This window comes from Bidens hawaiensis, unplaced genomic scaffold (genome assembly GCF_021521415.1).
Source record: "Bidens hawaiensis isolate Kalapana, Puna unplaced genomic scaffold, B.hawaiensis_p1.1 tig00012278_1, whole genome shotgun sequence".
Lineage (NCBI taxonomy): Eukaryota > Viridiplantae > Streptophyta > Magnoliopsida > Asterales > Asteraceae > Bidens > Bidens hawaiensis.
Window position 1 is genome coordinate 9,551 of NW_027491997.1, and position 19,589 is coordinate 29,139.

General features: G+C 38.1%; 1 protein-coding gene across 1 annotated transcript; it reads left to right on the forward strand.

Moving 5' to 3' along the window:
• Window positions 1-1,699: 1,699 nt before the first annotated feature.
• On the forward strand, window positions 1,700-16,998 carry LOC143540554 (E3 ubiquitin-protein ligase UPL1-like). The gene is made up of 17 exons (XM_077033581.1): window positions 1,700-1,907; window positions 2,870-2,965; window positions 3,055-3,261; window positions 4,458-11,288; window positions 11,372-11,872; window positions 11,953-12,270; window positions 12,360-12,561; window positions 12,660-12,940; window positions 13,035-13,324; window positions 13,415-14,531; window positions 14,993-15,139; window positions 15,223-15,303; window positions 15,380-15,605; window positions 15,692-15,831; window positions 16,310-16,416; window positions 16,518-16,689; window positions 16,788-16,998. Exons 1-16 carry the CDS (start codon window positions 1,875-1,877, stop codon window positions 16,618-16,620), a joined length of 10,680 nt encoding a protein of 3,559 aa, XP_076889696.1. The 5' UTR covers window positions 1,700-1,874; the 3' UTR covers window positions 16,621-16,689; window positions 16,788-16,998.
• The last annotated feature ends 2,591 nt before the right edge of the window (window positions 16,999-19,589 follow it).

The following is a 19,589-nucleotide window of genomic DNA, read 5'->3' on the forward strand; positions in this document are numbered from 1 at the left end:
CAAAGAAACCAACCAAAGTCCTTCATAACATCGAACCGGTTAATATTTGGATAATAGCGAGTCACTGTTGAGTAGTGCTACTGGGTTTGACAAACCCCACCCAACTCTAAACTAGATTGTAGGTCGAGTGGGTGTAATCTTGGCTAACACATTACCATGGTCGTGGTTGACATGGTGGCAAGGCAATTGATTAACAGTCAGCTTCGGTATCGAACACTTAGTAATGCATGCTTGATAGGTTAGCTACCTATTGATATATAATTGATTTAACACTATCTGGAAACGCTAAAACGCAAACGCTTTATTTGTATAAACTTGTGAACTCACCAACCCTGTGTTGACACTTTTAGTATGTTATTCTCAGGTAGCTGAGGCGGGCGCGCGATATAGGACATGCATTCGCTAAACACCATTGCTTTAAAAACTTCTTTTATTTTTTATCTTGATAACTTGGGTTTTAAGTCGTCCTGTGTAGCGCAACTTTTTGGTTTATAATTTACGCTTCCGCATTTCATTTAAGACTTGATGTCTTGTTGGTTTTTGCAAACTTTAAACATGGTGTTTGATTATGACTAATGATTCCGATCCTGTTAGTTCACACCCTCTGACGGTAAAACTCCGTTAGTGGATTCTTGAGGGTGTGACATATTGAGCTTCATTTCGAGTTAATTCACAGTAAGCAAGATGAAAGTGATAAGTATACAATCGAAATTATTTAAGTTTTTTTTAAGGGTTTCATTGTTAATGAATTTGGATTATGCAGATGGATTTTCAAATGCCATAATGTGAAAGCGTCTATTCAAGATCTAAGCAAGGTGAATATAATTTCTTTCACTCTCACTTATAGGGTTACTCTTCTAACTTCTCAATGTATGCGAATTGCTTGTATCTAAGATTGAAATTTTTCAAAAGGGCTTAGGTCAAAAAGGTAAACAGAAAGATGATATACTTGTTAGCTTTTGAAGAAGGAGTATCACCTTAAAACCAAAACTCTTATGTTACATCAAATGAATTCTATCTCCTAGATTATAGTAATGATGATGTAGATTTACATGCTCAATAAATATTTGACAAGAACTCAAATAGAATCACCGAAAGCTAGAACATAGATAACATGAGGTTTAAATAAATGTAATCACAATTTTCATGACTTCTCATAACCATGACATAAGTAATGAAACGTCATCCAGTCACAAAACAAACAACCAACAAACATGAACTTTTTTCACCGACGCCGTCACAGTTGTAACTCTGATAACATAATAACTTTCTCCCCACTTACCATTTTGATACATATCTTTATCCGAATTTCATAATATACACCAGACTGATCATCACGAATACACTATTAATGTTCCAATTTCAAACACTTACCTACACTTATCTCCTTACATACATACCTAGCATATTTCACTCATAATCAAACACTTCCATCAAATATCATCACATAACAATGTTTTTTAGGAGATATAGTTACAAAATTTACCATGGTTAAAATGTGATAATGGTAGGTCGGTGAAATAGTTTTATATAAACAAATCAATCAATCAATCAATCAATCCTCTATGCTTCCTTTCTTTTCTTGTTTCTAAATAAATCGTTGGTTGTTCCTAAAACTACAATAACAATAGCTTGTTGCTTGAGTAATTCTCTTCGCTTTGCTTTGCTTTGCTTTGTTCTTCCCTCTTTTCTCTCAAAATAATAATCACCCAAACCCTAATTCCCAATCAATTCCGTAAAAACCCTTCCGAAAACCCTCGATTGGGGATTGATTATTTCAATCTCGATTCGATCCTCCGTCATTTCGATTAGACCTAGCCGCTAATCGTACGATCAACGATTCGATCAATGCTATTTGTCACCCTGATTTCAATATGAAGTTGCGTAGAAGGAGGCAAACAGAAGTGGTTAGTTACTTTTACTTATTTAATAACATATTATTATTATTATACTGTAGTTGTGTAATTGAGTGTGGAAAGTTAGGGTTTATTTGTTGATGAATTTGAGTGAGAGTTTGGTTTATTGATTGTTTGGATTGATTGTGATGTTGTTAGTGTGTTAATGGACAGTTAGTATTGGATGCATGAGGTTCTGATGATGGATTGTGATTGGTGTGTATAGTTGAAACTGCATGTTGATGATTTAGTTTGGATAGGAACTGATAAAGTGATGATCTACCTCTTTTGATATTTGAATAGGAAATTGTGTGAATTTTTTATAAAGTTAAGATATGTGTGTAGAGTATGTGTGTTTACACGTTGTTTTTCTGTTATGATATGATTTGGTATGCATGCGTAAAATTGCATGCTGACAATTGAGTTTGGATAGAAACTGAGGAAGTGATGATATCCCTTTTTGGATATTTGTTTATGAAATTGTGTAATTTTTTTAAGTTAAGTTATGTGTGTAGAGTCTGCGTGATTACGCGTTGTTTCAGTGTTATAATATGATTTGGTATACATACGTAAAATTGCATGTTGACGATTGAGTTTGGATAGAAACTGAAGAAGTAATGATCTACCTTTTTGGATATTTGTTTATTTAACCGTGTAAATTTTCTTAAAAGTTAAGTTATGTATGTAGAGTCTGCTGCATGATTAAGTATTGTTTCAGTGTTATGATATGATTCAATATACATACTTCAGATTGCGTGTTGACAATTTAGTTTGGGTAGAAACTGATGATTTAGGATCTAACTTTTTGGATATTTACGTTCATCCAAATGTGTAATTTTTTTTTAAAGTTAAGTTATGTAAAGTATGCATGATTACCTACTATTTCAATTGTCTATGTTATGATTTGCCTTATTTTATTGTGCATCATCCTCCCAAAATTAATGTTATGATTTGTTTTATTTATTGTGCATCAGCCTCCCAAAATTAAGTCTTTCATCAATGGTGTACTTGCTGTCCCACTTGAAAATATTGGAGAACCCTTGAAAAGCTTCATTTGGGACTATGAGAAGGTGAGTTTAGAAACCTATTTGATTGTTATGTAACTTTTGCTTATATCTTAGTTGATTGTAACTATTGACATTTATTTTTGTTAATACAGGGAGACTTCAATCATTGGGTTGATTTGTTTAACCAATTTGATGCCTTTTTTGAGAAATACATAAAACCGAGGAAAGATTTGCATGTTGAGGATGATTATTTGGAGTCCGACCCTCCTTTCCCAAAGGAGGCTGTTCTGCATATTTTGCGTGTTATAAGAACAATTTTGGACAACTGCACAAATAAGCACTTTTATGGCTCTTACGAGGTAAGTTCTGTTTATAACTTCTTGATTTATGTAGCTTGCGTGAAATATGTTAAGCGTGTTCTTATTGCGTATCAGTTGAGGTCTGTTGATTTGATTCTGAAGCGTTAATAATCTTCTTTAACGCTTTGATAATCAATAAATTGTTGTATCAAGTATCCAATCAAGCAGAAGAGATGAATCTACCTTTTTTAGACTTGTCTTCAATGATCATTTTTTTCTTGATTTGGAGGGAATTTAAACGATTAATGACCACTAATATTGCATGCTGATGTGCGTGCATGAACAAACAGCTAGAAATGAACTATATGACTAACATTGCATGAACGCTCAAGAGAGAATGAGAGATTTGTCTGCAATGCCTCATTTTCATTTTCAAGTAATCTTAACGTTATTCAAAGTTGTCTGATTGCCACTTTAATGCTTTACTTCATTATTTTAAGAGCAACTTAATAACTAAGGTTCTTAAGTGTCTCACTAAAGCCACTGAAGTTTTATTTTTGTATTATATATAACCTTTAATTTAAGTTAAATGAGACAAATGAACATATATGAATCTTGTTTTTGCTATTTCGTGATTATATTTTACCAATTTGACTTAAATTGAACAATTACAGAGCTAGATATTGTCTATTGCTTATTTATTTTATATATATATATTGTTTTTTACTTTCATCTTATAGTTCAAGTTAATTTGGGAAAAAAAAAATATTAAGTTAGTTTGAAAAAAATTATAACTAAACAGTGACCAAGATTCATATATGTTTCACTTGACTCAATTTTTGAAGTGTTTTGACATTTTATAAAAGGTTTTAACATTTATAAAAAATTATACAAGATTGGAACACCTGATAAAAGTTGAGTGATTTAGAGTAACAAGAATATCTTTAAGTTACTTTAGTAGAACACTTCGAAAATTTAGTTAGTTACCATGTTAAAAATTTTCCATTTTTTATGTGAATTTTGCGTCTTGGTTTTTTTCTCTCTATATGTATCTACGCTATATTTTGTATTTATTAACTCCAGTTTTATTTTTTTTTCTCCATCTGTATCTACATTATATTGTGTATTTATTTATTCAATTTTATGTGAATTTGTGCATCCTGTTATTTTCTCTCTATCTGTATCAACATTATATTGTATATTTTATTTGTTAATTTATTATTATTATTATTATTATTATTATTATTATCATGCAGCATCATCTGTCTTCTCTACTGGCTTCAACGGATGCAGATATTGTTGAATCCTGTCTGCGAACTCTGTCATCTTTCTTCAGGAAATCAATCGGGAAACACATAATAAGAGACACGTGTCTCAATTCAAAGCTGTTTGCTTTAGCTCAAGGTTGGGGCGGGAAAGATGAAGGTCTAGGATTGGTTGCATGTGCTCTAGAAAATGTAACCGACCCGGTAGCTCATGAGTTGGGTAGCACCCTCCATTTTGAGTTTTATCAAAACTCTGCTGCAGAAAAGTCAACCCAAGGGTTACAAATAATCCATTTGCCTAAAGTCGACACTTACGAGAAATCTAATCTTGAACTTTTTCACAAGTTAGTCGAGGAGTATAAAGTACCGAGTGGTTTAAGATTCTCACTTTTGACAAGATTGCGGTTTTCACGAGCTTTTAGCTCTTATAACTCCCGCCAACAGTATATGTGTATTCGGTTACATTCGTTTATAGTTCTTGTTCAAGCATCTGGTGATATTGATGATTTGGTTTCCTTTTTTAACACCGAGCCTGAGTTTATTAACGAACTGGTCACGCTTTTGAGTTTAGAAGATGCGATCCCTGAAAAGATTCGAATTTTAAGTCTGTTTGCATTGGCTGCTCTTAGTCAAGATCGTTCTCGCCAGCCGGCTGTCTTGACAGCTGTCACATCTGGTGGACACCGTGGCATTTTATCAAGTCTTATGCAGAAGGCTGTTGACACTGTGATTACTAAACCCACCAAACCATCTGTTCTGTTTGCTGAAGCTCTACTCTCGTTGATCACGGTTTTAGTTTCTTCTTCTTCGGGGTGTTCTGCTATGCGTGAAGCAGGGTTTATACCTACCCTTTTGCCTCTTTTGAAAGACACAGATCCTCATCATTTGCATCTAGTCAGCAGTGCTGTACATGTTTTAGAAGCTTTTATGGATTACAGTAATCCAGCTGCTGCTTTGTTTCGCGACCTCGGTGGGTTAGATGATACGATTTCTAGATTGAAGATAGAAGTTTCTCATGTTGAAAATAGCACTTCGGTTCAGATGGACAGTTGTTATACTCCTTCATCTGACCCTCATGCTTCTCCAGCTATGATGTCGTATCACAGGCGGTCGTTAATGAAAGCTTTGCTTCGTGCTATATCACTTGGAACGTACGCGCCCGGAACCACTGCTCGTGTTTACGGGTCTGAAGAAAGCTTGTTACCGCAATGTTTACTTGTGATTTTCAAAAAAGCTAAAGAATTTGGTGGCGGGATGTTTTCATTGTCGGCGGTTGTGATGAGTGATTTGATTCATAAAGACCCGACTTGTTATTCAATTTTGGAACAAGCTGGTCTTCCATCTGCATTTCTAGACACTATAATGGATGGCGTGATTTGCTCGGCTGAAGCTATAACGTGTATACCTCAGTGTTTGGATGCATTATGTTTGAGTAACAATGGGCTTCAGGCTGTTGAAGATCGTAATGCTTTAAGGTGCTTTGTAAAGATATTTACCTCGCGGAATTACCTTCGTGCTCTTGTGGGTGATACTCCAAGCTCATTGTCTAGTGGGCTTGATGAACTTATGAGACACGCGTCTTCATTACGTGTGTATGGTGTTGATATGCTGATTGAGATTTTGAAAGTCATTGAACAGCTCGGTTCTGGACCTAAAGCCCCTTCAACCACCTTCGAAGCTTCTTCTGTTCCAATGGAAACTGATGGTGAATCTAGCAAGAGTGAAAATTCTGAGAATGTTGAGTCTTTTCTACCTGAATTTGTTAATAATGCTGCTCGTTTGCTTGAAACAATTCTTCAAAATTCAGACACATGTCGGATATTTGTTGAGAAAAAGGGAATCGAAGCTGTTTTGCGATTATTTAACTTACCTTTAATGCCCGCCTCTGTTTCTATGGGACAAAGCACATCGACCGCATTTAAAAACTTTTCGCCACATCATTCTGCATCTCTTGCGCGAGCGTTATGTTTGTTTTTGAAAGATCATTTGAAATTGACAAACGAGTTACTGATTTCTCTTGGAGGCATGCAGCTTGCACAGGTGGAAGATTCCAAAAGAACAAAGGTATCTAGATGTCTTTCTAGTCTTGAAGGAATCTTGTCTCTTTCTAATTCTTTGTCAAAAGGGACGACTAATCTCGTGTCTGAACTCGGGACTTCTGATGCGGACGTGTTAAGAGATCTTGGAATCGCTTACAGGGAAATACTCTGGCAAGTTTCAATTGGCTTTGATTCTAAACCAGATGAAAAACCTAGTAATGAAACAGATACCGAACCTGTTAACGTTAATAATGCCGATACTGCAATTGTTGCAAGTGATGATGATACAATGCCCGTGGTGAGGTACATGAACCCGGTTTCGGTTCGTAACAGTTCACACCCGCATTGGGGTTTAGAACGTGACTTTGTTTCAGTGGTTCGGTCCGGTGAAGGGTTTAGTCGGCGCAGCCGACACGGCTTAGCCCGTATACGAGGAGGAAGAACTAGTAGACATCTAGAAGCTTTACACATTGATCCAGAAGCTTCCATGGGTAACATTGAGTCAAGTTCTTCACATGATATAAAGAAGAAAAGTCCCGAAGTTCTTGTTATCGAAAATCTTAACAAACTTGCTTCGACTATACGTTCTTTTTTCACCACCCTAGTAAAAGGGTTTCCGTCATCTAACCGTCGAAGGGCGGAAACGGGATCACTAAGTACTGCTTCAAAAAATATTGGGACTGCGTTAGCTAAGATTTATCTTGAGGCGCTTGGTTTTGCCGGGTACACGACGGGTTCGGGTCTTGATATGTTGTCGGTTAAGGGTTATTATCTTGGGAAAGTGGTGGATCACATGGTGGCGTTAACGTTTGATAGCAGGCGACGCATTTGTTATACGGTTATGATAAATAACTTCTATGTTCAAGGGACGTTTAAGGAGTTACTTAACACTTTTGAAGCTACAAGTCAATTGTTATGGGCGTTGCCTTTTTCTGCTTCAACATCGGGTAATGAAAATAATGATGGAAGTAAATTGTCACATAGTAAATGGTTACTTGATACGTTACAGAGTTACTGTCGGCTTTTAGGTTTTTTTGTTAACTCTAGTTTTCTATTGCCATTAAACTCTGCATCTCAAGCTCAGTTGCTTGTACAACCAGTGGCTGTCGGGTTATCAATCGGGTTATTTCCTGTTCCGAGAGATCCAGATGCTTTTGTTCGTATGTTGCAATCGCAGGTTCTTGATGTAATACTTCCTGTTTGGAATCATCCTATGTTTCCAAGTTGTAATCCCGGGTTCATCACAACAATAGTGACACTTGTCACTCATATATACAGCGGTGTCAGTGATGGAAAACAGACTACTGGCAATGGGTCTGGTGGCGGTAGCCAGCGGTTCTTGCCGCCACTTGACGAAGCTACTATTGCCACCATTGTGGAGATGGGTTTTACTAGGGCAAGAGCAGAGGATGCGTTAAGGCGGGTTCAAACGAATAGTGTTGAGATGGCAATGGAGTGGTTGTTTACTCATGCTGATGATCCTGTACAGGAGGATGATGAGCTGGCAAGAGCACTTGCTTTATCTTTAGGAAACTCATCTGAAGCTCCCAAAGCTGATTCCAACACAGAAAAGTCAACAGATGGTCAAACAGAAGTGACAGAAGCCAAGACACCAGCACCGTCTATTGATGACATACTTGCAGCGACTATGAAGTTGTTTCAAAGTAGTGAGTCTTTAGCTTTTCCCTTAACGGATTTGCTTGTCACGTTTTGTAATCGAAATAAAGGTGAAGATCGCCCGAAAGTGATGTCATATCTCATCCAACAGCTAAAACTTTGCCCACTGGAAACTGCGAAGGAAAACAGTACATTATGTATGATATCACACACGTTGGCATTATTTCTTGCTGAAGATGTAACCGCTAGAGAAATTGCTGTGAAAAGCGGTATTGTGTCTATATCGATAGATATTTTATCAAAGTTTTTAGCAGAAACCGAGTCACATAATGAGCTTATGGTACCGAAATGCATCAGTGCTCTTCTTCTGATATTAGATAATTTATTGCAGTCCAAACCCAAAATATCATCTGAAAAGTCAACTGATGGTCAAACAGAAGATGAAGAGAAATCGACTCCTGTTGATGTTTACGAGGAAAAAGTCAATAAGTTTGAGAAGATATTTGGGAAATCTACTGGTTATCTTACTGTTGAAGAGGGTAGTAAAGTGGTTAATGTTGCGTGTGACTTAATCAAAAGACATGCGCCTGCTATTGTAATGCAAGCTGTTTTATTATTATGTGCGCGTTTGACAAAGACTCACACTCTGGCTTTACAGTTTCTTGAAAAAGGAGGTATGATTGATCTGTTTAATATACCAAAGACGTGCTTTTTCCCTGGATATGATACAGTGGCATCTGCTATCATCCGTCACCTAATCGAAGATCCTCAAACATTACAAACCGCAATGGAGTTGGAGGTAAGACAGGCCTTGAGTGGCAGCCGTCATGGTGGTCGTGTACCGCCACTCGCGTTTTTAACATCTATGGCACCTCTTATTTCCCGAGACCCTGAGGTCTTTATGAAAGCAACGACAGCTGTATGTCAGCTGGACACGACAGGTGGCAGAACTGTAGTAGTATTATCCAAAGAAAAAGAGAAAGAGAAGGATAAACCAAAATCTCAAGGTGTTGAAATCAGCCCTGAAAATAAATCTCAAGATGGGCCTGTAAAATGTGGCAAAGCCCAGAAAAAGATTCCCGCTAATCTTACACAGGTTGTTGATCACCTGCTTGAAATTGTAATGAAATACCCTTCACTCGAGGAAGAGTGTGGTAGATCTGATAATCCCATGGAGGTAGATGGTAATGCTGTAAATAAGGGCAAAATGAAGGTTGATGATACGCCGAAAGAAGTCGATAACCCGTCTGAAAAAACAGCTGACGGGTTAGCTAAGGTGACTTTTGTTTTGAAGCTGTTGAGTGATATTCTGCTTATGTATGTACACGCGGTTGGAATAATATTAAAACGTGATCTGGAAATGCACGGTGGGATTGTGCATCATGTTATGCATCAAGTTTTACATCCATTAGATAAGTCATCAGGATCCGATGAGTGGAGAGGGAAGTTATCTGAAAAGGCTTCATGGTTTTTGGTGGTTTTGTGTGGTTGGTCTGGTGAAGGGCGTAGGCGTGTCATAAATGTACTCGTTAAAGCTTTGTCTTCATTTGCCACGTCAGCAAGCAGCTCATCTAAAAACAGTTTGGCGCCTGATAAACGAGTGCTTGCTTTTGTTGATTTGGTTCATTCTATTTTGTCAAAGAATTCTTCTTCTAGTAATGTAGTGGGGTCCGGGTGTTCACCTGATATAGCTAAAGGAATGATTGATGGAGGAATGATTCTGTGTTTATCAAGTATTCTTCAGGTGCTGGATTTAGATCATCCCGATGCACCAAAGGTTGTGAATATTATTCTTAAAGCTTTAGAAGGGTTAACGCGTGCCGCCAATGCGGTGGAGCAACTTGCATTATCCGACTTGGTTAAGAAAAAGTCTGTTAGTTTGGGTACCGAGTCTGATAGTCAAACAGTCAATCCTTCAGTCAATCAGGTGCAAGAAGGTGGTCAAAGTAATAGTCAACATGAGATTACTGCTACTGATGATGCTGAACAACATAATGAAGAAACAAATCAAGATGATGATCATGAACCAAATTTAAACCAGCCTGCAGAAATGGATGAGATGGAAGATGGTGTTTTAAGGGAATCCGATCAAATTGAGATGACTTTTCATGTCGAGGGTCAGGGTGGAGGCGATAATACCGGAGATGAAGATGATGAGATGGGGGATGAGGATGGTGATGACGAGGATGATGATGAGGACGAAGATATAGCCGAGGATGGTGCTGCTATGATGACATTGGCTGACACGGATGCTGAAGATCATGATGAAACAGGATTAGGAGACGAGTATAATGATGAAATGGTTGATGACGAGGATGATGATTACCATGAAAACCGTGTGATTGAGGTGAGGTGGCGAGAGGCTCTTGATGGTGTTCTTGGTCAACCAATGGCTGACAGTGGACTCATTGACATTGCTGCAGAGCCGTTTGAAGGAGTCAATGTTGATGACCTTTTTGGTCTTCGAAGACCTATCGGGTTTGACCGTCGCCGCCAGCAAAGCAGAACCTCGTTTGACCGAACTGGTACAGATGGGAATAATGGGAATAACAGTCTGCAACATCCTCTTTTATTAAGACCGTCATCACAGTCTGGTGAGTTAGGTCAAATGTGGTCAACAGGTGGAGGGAATTCTTCTCGGGATCTGGAATCTTTATCTGGTGGGGGCTTTGATGTTTCCCATTTCTATATGTTTGATGCTCCGGTTCTTCCTTTCGATCATGTACGGTCTACTGTGTTTGGGGACAGATCTGGTGGTGGAGCACCGCCACTGGCTGACTTTTCTGTCGGTTTGGAGTCTTTACATGCAACTACGCGACGAGGGCCAGGTGATGGCCGGTGGACTGATGATGGTCAGCCACAGGCAGGCGGTCAAGCTGCTGCTATTGCACAAGCTGTAGAAGAGCATTTCATGTCTCAGTTAAACACAATTACTTCATTAGCCAATGATAATCAGCCCGTAGCAGAACCTGCGAATAATGATGCTCAGCAGACTGAAGTCCCACATGGTGATAATGATCAAAATGTTAATCAGGTGGCTGAGAATGTTGAACAAGCACCAGAAGCACAAACAAGTGGGCCTGGATCTGATGTTGCTAACGACGTCCCAGATAACCATGATAACATGGAAATTGGGGAAGGAAATGTAAGTGTGAACGAGCAGCAGGTATGGTTTGATTATCATTACCTTTCTAACATTTGTATAATTGTTCATACTGGAGTTTTTCTAATGATGATGTGTCATTTCAGGAATTGCCAGCACCCGATGATGAGGCAAGCAATAATATGCACAATGTTGATGACTTCAATGCTGATGTTGATATGAACGCTACTGGAGGGGATGTGTTACCTTCAGTAGGTGTAATTGAGGAGTCATTATCTGAACAGAACACTCAAAATGATGATGGTCAAACCGGTCATGCAGATGAAACTGGTGCAACTAACATAGGCCAAAGTACAAATGGCATAGATCCAACTTTCTTAGAGGCACTACCTGCAGAACTTAGGGCAGAAGTTTTAGCCTCACAACAAGCGCAATCGGCTCCACCTCCAGTTCCCGCGCCCGCACCTACCCCCGCTACTGCTGAAGAAATTGATCCTGAGTTTTTAGCTGCTCTTCCTCCAGATATCCAAGCAGAAGTTTTAGCCCAACAGCGTGCACAAAGGGTTGCACATCAAGCCGAAGGCCAGCCTGTTGATATGGATAATGCTTCAATTATAGCCACTTTTCCAGCTGATTTGCGAGAGGAGGTTAACTTGAAACTTTAAAAAGTTTAAACGTGCTCATTTAACAATTGTGCTTAGTATTTGTTTTTCTTTGTGGGTTGTAGGTGCTATTGACTTCTTCAGAGGCAGTTCTGTCAGCGTTGCCATCTCCATTACTTGCAGAAGCCCAAATGCTTAGAGATAGAGCTATGAGTCACTATCAGGCTCGTAGTTTGTTTGGAAACAACCATAGACTTAATAATAGAAGGAACGGGTTGGGATTTGATAGACAGACAGGTATCGATCGGGGAGTTGGTGTTACGATAGGACGAAGGGCGTCTTCTGCTCTTCTGGAAAGCTTGAAAGTTAAGGAAGTTGAGGGGGACCCACTTTTGGATCATGATGCTTTGAAAGCATTGATCAGGCTTCTTCGACTTGCACAGGTGATAATTATTAGTTAATTACACATTAGTTATGAAGTATGTCTTTTTTTTTTATTTAGTGTTTGACCGGTTTGACTTCTTGCTGTCAGCCTCTTGGGAAAGGTCTCCTGCAGAGACTCTTCTTGAACTTGTGCGCACATAGTTATACACGCGCGGTTCTTGTTTTTCTTTTACTGGGCATGATTAAGATGGAAATTGAAGGGCCCACAACTGGTTTGACAACAGTAAATTCTCAGAGGCTTTATGGGTGTCAGTCTAATGTTGTTTATGGTCGATCACAGCTTTTAGACGGTATGGCTTTTTATTTAAAAAAGATTAGATTTGATTTTTCATTTACCATTTCATGTTATATATTTGTTGATATTGATGCTAGTATGATTCTTTTACAGGTCTCCCACCACTTGTACTGCGTCGGGTGCTAGAGATTTTGACGTATTTGGCTACAAATCATTCATCTGTAGCTAGTTTGTTGTTTCACTTTGATTCTTCACTTGTTCCCGAGTCTATAAATCTCATACATCATGATAAAAAAGCCGATAAGGGAAAAGAGAAGATTGTTGAAGGGGAAAAATCTCATGTTGTTGGATCTGAGAGTGATATTCCTATATTATTATTTATAAAGCTCTTGAATCAACCTCTATTCCTTCACAGTATTGCCCATCTAGAACAGGTTTTGTTTCTATTAGAAGTGGCATTATTGACCAACATTTGGGCTCCAGTGTTGTTAGGCTTGACCTTTAATGTAATTTATATATGTGGTGCAGGTTATGGGTCTACTTCAAGTGGTTGTATACAATGCGGCTTCAAAGCTAGAAAGCCAAACTCACACCGAACAAGCAGCCGCCAGTTCTCAAGGTCCACCTGGTAATGAATCTGCAAGTAACCCACAAGGAGATTCTTCCTCAGCAGGAGCAGAACTGAATCAAAATGATACACCTGTCAGTGAAGGACTGTCCACGTCAGATGACCAGAAAACTGTCAACATGTTTGACATCTTCATGAAGCTTCCACATTCTGATCTTCAAAATCTATGCAGCCTTCTTGGCCACGAAGGGTAATATAAACATTAGCTTGCAAGTTTTTATTTTTTGGTGTTGCACTTGTTGAAAGCTTAATGCTTGCTTAAATTATTCATGTTTGTTAGGTTGTCTGATAAAATCTACCTGCTTGCGGGTGAAATTCTGAAGAAATTAGCCTTGGTTGCTCCATCACATAGAAAATTCTTTATTACTGAGCTTTCAGATTTAGCTCATAGTTTGAGTGGGTCCGCCATTCAGGAACTCGTCACACTAAGAAACACACACATGTTGGGACTGAGTCCGGGGGCCATGGCTGGGGCTGCTGTTTTAAGAATCTTGCAAACACTTAGCTCACTCACTTTATCCGATACTGATAATAATTCCAATAATGATGACAACAACAATGATGACAATCAAGAGCACATTACTATGTGGAAATTAAATCATTCACTTGAGCCTTTATGGCAAGAATTGAGTGAGTGTATAAGTGTGACAGAAACACAGCTGGCACAGGGCTCATTCTCTTCAGTTATATCAGATTCAAATGCAAATGAACATGTTCCTGGTGCGGGTGCTTCATCTTTACCTTCGCTGCCACCTGGCACTCAGAGGCTCTTACCTTTTATTGAGTCGTTTTTAGTCTTATGTGAAAAGATTCAAGCAAACAATTCTAATCTACAACAAGATGATGCATGCGCAACAGCACGTGAAGTTAAGGAGTTTTCTGGAAGTTCATCACCAAGTGGGACCGGGATTGATGGTACAGTGACATTTGCTAGGTTTGCTGAGAAGCATCGACGATTGTTAAATGCCTTTGTGAGACAAAACCCTGGGTTGTTGGAGAAGTCGCTTTCCATGATGTTGAAAGCACCGAGGTTAATCGACTTTGACAACAAACGGTTGTATTTTCGTTCTAGAATCAGGCAGCAGCATGATCAACACTTAACGGGCCCTTTAAGGATAAGTGTTCGACGGGCATATGTTCTAGAAGATTCTTATAATCAGCTGCGGATGCGGCCCACTCAAGACTTGAAGGGGCGTTTAAATGTTCATTTTCAAGGTGAAGAAGGTATTGATGCTGGTGGTTTGACTAGAGAATGGTATCAATTGTTGTCAAGGGTCATATTTGACAAAGGGGCTTTACTTTTCACAACCGGAGGAAACAATGCTACGTTCCAACCGAATCCTAATTCCGTTTATCAAACTGAGCATCTTTCTTACTTCAAGTTCGTGGGCCGTGTGGTAAATTTTATATAATCTTCCTTTTTTTCTTAATAAAAATTTAGGGTAAATTACAGTTTTTTGTCATTTATGTATGGGTAATAAGCACAAAAGACGTCTCTGAAGTTCATATGTTTACAAAGAAAGAAAAGTGTGGCAACATATAAACTTCAGGGATGTTTTTGTACTTATTGAAGATAAGGATCACCAACTGGTGTTGACCTTTTTGTTGGTTTTTAAAAAAATGATCATTTTGCTTTTAATGAGGGTTTAAAAAACTATCAGTTAAAGTTAACACAGTTAGTGGAAAGGATGAAAAGTGTGATTGCATATGAACTTCAGGGACATTTTTGGTACTTTTGAAGTTAAAGGACACGATATGCAAGCTTCCCCCGTCCCTGTACATGAAGGATTGCCTGTAATTTATCCTAAAACTTATGATTTCAATTGTTAAATAACGGGGTTTTGCGTTCTTGTTATAGGTTGCTAAAGCTTTATTTGACGGACAACTTTTGGATGTTTACTTCACTCGGTCCTTCTATAAGCATATTCTAGGTGTGAAGGTAACATATCATGATATCGAGGCTGTCGATCCCGACTATTACAAAAACTTAAAGTGGTTGCTTGAGGTTAGTACTTTTAAACACACGCTTATACTCTATACAATATTTACTTTATATTAATAATTTGGTTTAACTATTTCTTGCATCAGAATGATGTCAGCGACATACTCGACCTGACGTTTAGCATGGATGCTGATGAAGAAAAACACATCCTCTATGAGAAGACAGAGGTGTGTATCTAGACTTGTACACGATTTTAATCGAAATAAGAAAATTGAATATTATTTTATTTTTGATATGGAAAAGGTTACTGATTACGAGCTGAAACCTGGAGGAAGGAATATAAGGGTAACAGAAGAAACGAAGCATGAATATGTGGATCTTGTTGCAGAACATATACTAACAAATGCAATACGCCCTCAAATTAACTCATTTCTAGATGGTTTTAATGAATTGATACCGCGTGATCTCATTTCTATATTTAATGACAAAGAGCTTGAGCTGCTGATTAGTGGACTTCCAGAAATCGATTGTGAGTTATCCTATTGGTTTTATAAAAACAATTCATAATTTGTATTTCAAGATCCTTAAATTAAATCTAACTTCTTATTATTGCAGTGGATGATTTGAAGGCCAATACAGAGTATACAGGATACACTATAGGGTCAAATGTAGTTATATGGTTTTGGGAGGTGGTTAATGCATTTAATAAGGAAGATAGGGCTAGATTGCTTCAATTTGTGACGGGTACATCAAAGGTATCGTAAAGATTGATAATAATTATATTAAAAGTAGAACACGCATGCATGCATGCATATTCATTTCAGAACCAATAATTTGTTAAGAACTGCGAGAACCGCATTAACTTTATTCATATTACCAATTGACTAAAATGCATGCACATATCAAAATTGTAAGATTTATTTCAAAACGAAATATAAAATTGATAATATATTATCTGAATGCATATATTGCTATACACTGTCTATATGCACATAGAAAATGATATAAATGTAACTTCTAATGTTTCTCACTCTGAAATTGAAATAAATCGATACATTAGTTTTTGACTTTTTCGTTTATGTATGTACAACATCCTCACGTGTAGTTTATATTACCTATACATGTGTAGGCTGGTTAAAGGGAATGAACAAATCAGTTTGATGGTTTTTTATATACATACTACTTCATACACGTGTATTATATATAGATCTAATAAATATATATTTTGCTCAGGTCCCATTGGAAGGTTTTAAAGCATTGCAAGGTATATCGGGCCCACAGAGATTTCAGATTCACAAAGCTTATGGAGCTCCAGAGAGGCTGCCATCCGCTCATACTTGGTTTGTTCTATTTTTTATATTTATTTATTGCTTTTGCTTTTGCTTTTGGGTGAGGTTTTTTGTTTTCTAACTCATGATTTGTTATTATTTTTTTTGTGCAGCTTCAACCAGCTAGATCTTCCTGAATACACAACAAAAGAACAGCTTAAGGAGCGGCTACTACTGGCGATCCATGAAGCCAGTGAAGGTTTTGGATTTGGTTAATGATGTCCAGGTTGATGTTATGATGTCGGGACCAGTAGCATCCGAGTCAGCCATTGCTTTTATGTAGATGTTAGTTTCACCCCTTCACTTTTCTTTTATAACGTTTTCATTTATATAAAGAAGATGGGTTAAAGGAATGAAGAATTTGGGGTGTTTTATTTTTGCAGATAAAGAATGAACATTGAAGAAGGCGAGTTTATGTGAAGAGCAGGAAGAAGATAATAAGATGATGTCCCGAGCGAGCAATTTGTAGGATGAGAATGTGGGTTGCTTTTCGACTAGAATAAAATGATGTAAATCTTAGTCTTTTTTGGTTGGTTGGTTGGTAGCTATTGGTAAATTTGGTTGTGATTCGTGGTACCTTTTATTTGAAGCTTTGTGAAACCGGCTCTGTTTTTTTTTTTTTTATTTCTTTTTCAAAAAGTTTAAATCATTCTTTGCAGATAGTAACACATTTTCTTTTAATAAATTTATGAATAATTAGTTATGTTTTTCACCCATTATGTATGCTCTCTGATTTTGTATGATCCATCCCTACTGAATGAATCTGACAAAACAAATATAGCCTATACAGACTTGGTAAGTTTTCAAATTTTCTGTCAAACATTGTTTCATAAATTCTTCTTCCTTTTAAGTTTAAGTTAACATACATAATTTGTGACAAACACAAATATACATGTACCTCAGTTAGACGTGCACAAAAAAACCGGTTCCGGAACCTAACCGGTGGAACCGAACCGGAACCTGTTCCAGTTCCAACCCGGTTGGAACAATACCCGGTTTGGGTATTTTTGTACCCGAAAATCGTACCCGGTTCTAATATTTATATGTCAGTACCGGTTCCAAACCGGTTCCTACCCGGTTCTTAATTGGAACCGGTTTGGTTCGTACCCGGAATAACCGGTTTCGACGGGTTTTTTTGAAGGGTCAAACAAAAGTCAAACTAGCCGTTGGAACCGGTTCCAATGGTAATATAGCCGTTGGAACCGGTTTTTTTAGACACCAATTAGCCGTTGGAACCGGTTCCAACGGTAATATAGCCGTTGGAACCGGTTTTTAAGACAATAGATCCGTTGGAACCGGTTCCAACGGTAATATAGCCGTTGGAACCGGTTTTTGGGCCAAACCTATATATAAGTTGTTTCCATTACTTGTTTCACCACCAAACTCAAAAACAAACTACAATACTACTCCTTTAGCAAACCCGTTCCTTTACCCGACCATCCAACTAAATATTATTATGGCACCCATCAAAAAAACTAACAACAAGGCTAAGAAGAGTGTTTTTGTTGCCCCCGTTCCTGTTACGGAGGACCCAAGGGTTGTTACGGTAGTCAACCATAACCGCAACCAAGACGTATGGAAGAATTGGGATTTGATTGTGGATGACGAAGGTTATCAAAAGGCTCGTTGCAAACTATGTGGTTCAATATTAAAGCACGATTCCAACTCTACTTTGAGAAAGCACATCGAGAAGCCATATTGCAAGGCGTTGAAAGGGATTGGCGCGACCGATCAAATTGACTTGGGTAAAGATGGTACACTATTTCGTTACAACACGACTCAAGTTCAAGATAGAATGGCAAAGTTCGTTATTCAACGAGGTTTGCCGTTTAACCACTTTGATGACCCGGAGTTGACGTCGTTGATTCGCGAAACTCTACAACCGAGATACACACATGTAAGTCGTACTAACTTAAGACGTCATTGTATCAGGTTGTGGGAGTGTGCTAAAAAAGAGTTAATCGAGTCTTTTCATTCTTTAGAAGCCATGGTTAGTTTAACTACCGATGTTTGGTCGGCACCACACGGGTTGCCCGAATCATACATATGTGTCACCGCTCATTGGGTTGATCCGGTGACATGGCAATTGATGAAACGCACCATCGCTTTTGAAAACTTCCCGTTCCCACATACCGCCGAAAAATTGTTTGAATTACTTGATGAAGTTATAACGACTTACAACTTGAGAAATAAAATATTTTCGATTTCGTTTGACAACGCTTCAAACAATACTAAGGCGGCTGAAAAATTTATCATTAAATATTCACCACCTTGTTTCGGGGATTTTTTTCATGTCCGATGTGTTGCACATATCATCAACTTGGTTGTCCAAATAGGTCTTGACAATGAACACATTTGTGATGATTTAAAATACTTTAGATTTATGTTACAAGATGTCTTCAAAAGTGGTAAAAGAAGACATCTTGAATATAAGAACTATTGCAAGTCGGTTGAAAGAAAGTATTTGGGGCCGAATTGGGACGTTCCAACCCGTTGGAACTCAACTTGTCATATGTTAAAGTGTGCTTTTGCCCAACGCCAAACTTTACAAGCTTTTCATAACAATCTTGTTGAAGAACGCGAGGCCGATATGTTTCCGGAAAGTGTTTGGGTCCAAGTCGGTTATTTGTTGGAGTATCTTGATGTGTTCAAAAAGTCAACAACAAAATTATCGGGAGTCTATTACCCTACTAGTTGTTGGGTTTTGCAAGAATTGTACTATATATGTCTTGTGTTTTTAAAAGCTTTGCGGAGAAGAACAAACTCTTCGAAAATATTGTTGCGGTGATGAAAGAAAAGTTCATAAAATATTTTGAAATCATACCGCCGGTCTTCACTTGTGCCGCCGCATTAAACCCCTATTGGAATGTTAATGGGGTTGAAACAACGATTGAGGAAATATTCGACAACTTAGGTATGCACGAGATTGACCCGAAGTTGTCGACGGAAGCGAAGGACAAGTTCAACAAAAACCTTCAAGACCTTTATGACCATTATTTTCAAATGTATGGTCCAAGCACGAGATCGTCTTTTGTGAAAAAAACAACTGGTAGGCCGTGCAATGACCCACTTATAAACTTGATGAATGGGATTCGTGAATCGGCATCTAAGAGGCAAAGAGGAAACACACCAAGTAGCGAACTTGGTCGATATAGTGGAGCAAACTATGTTGAGGGCGCAACGGT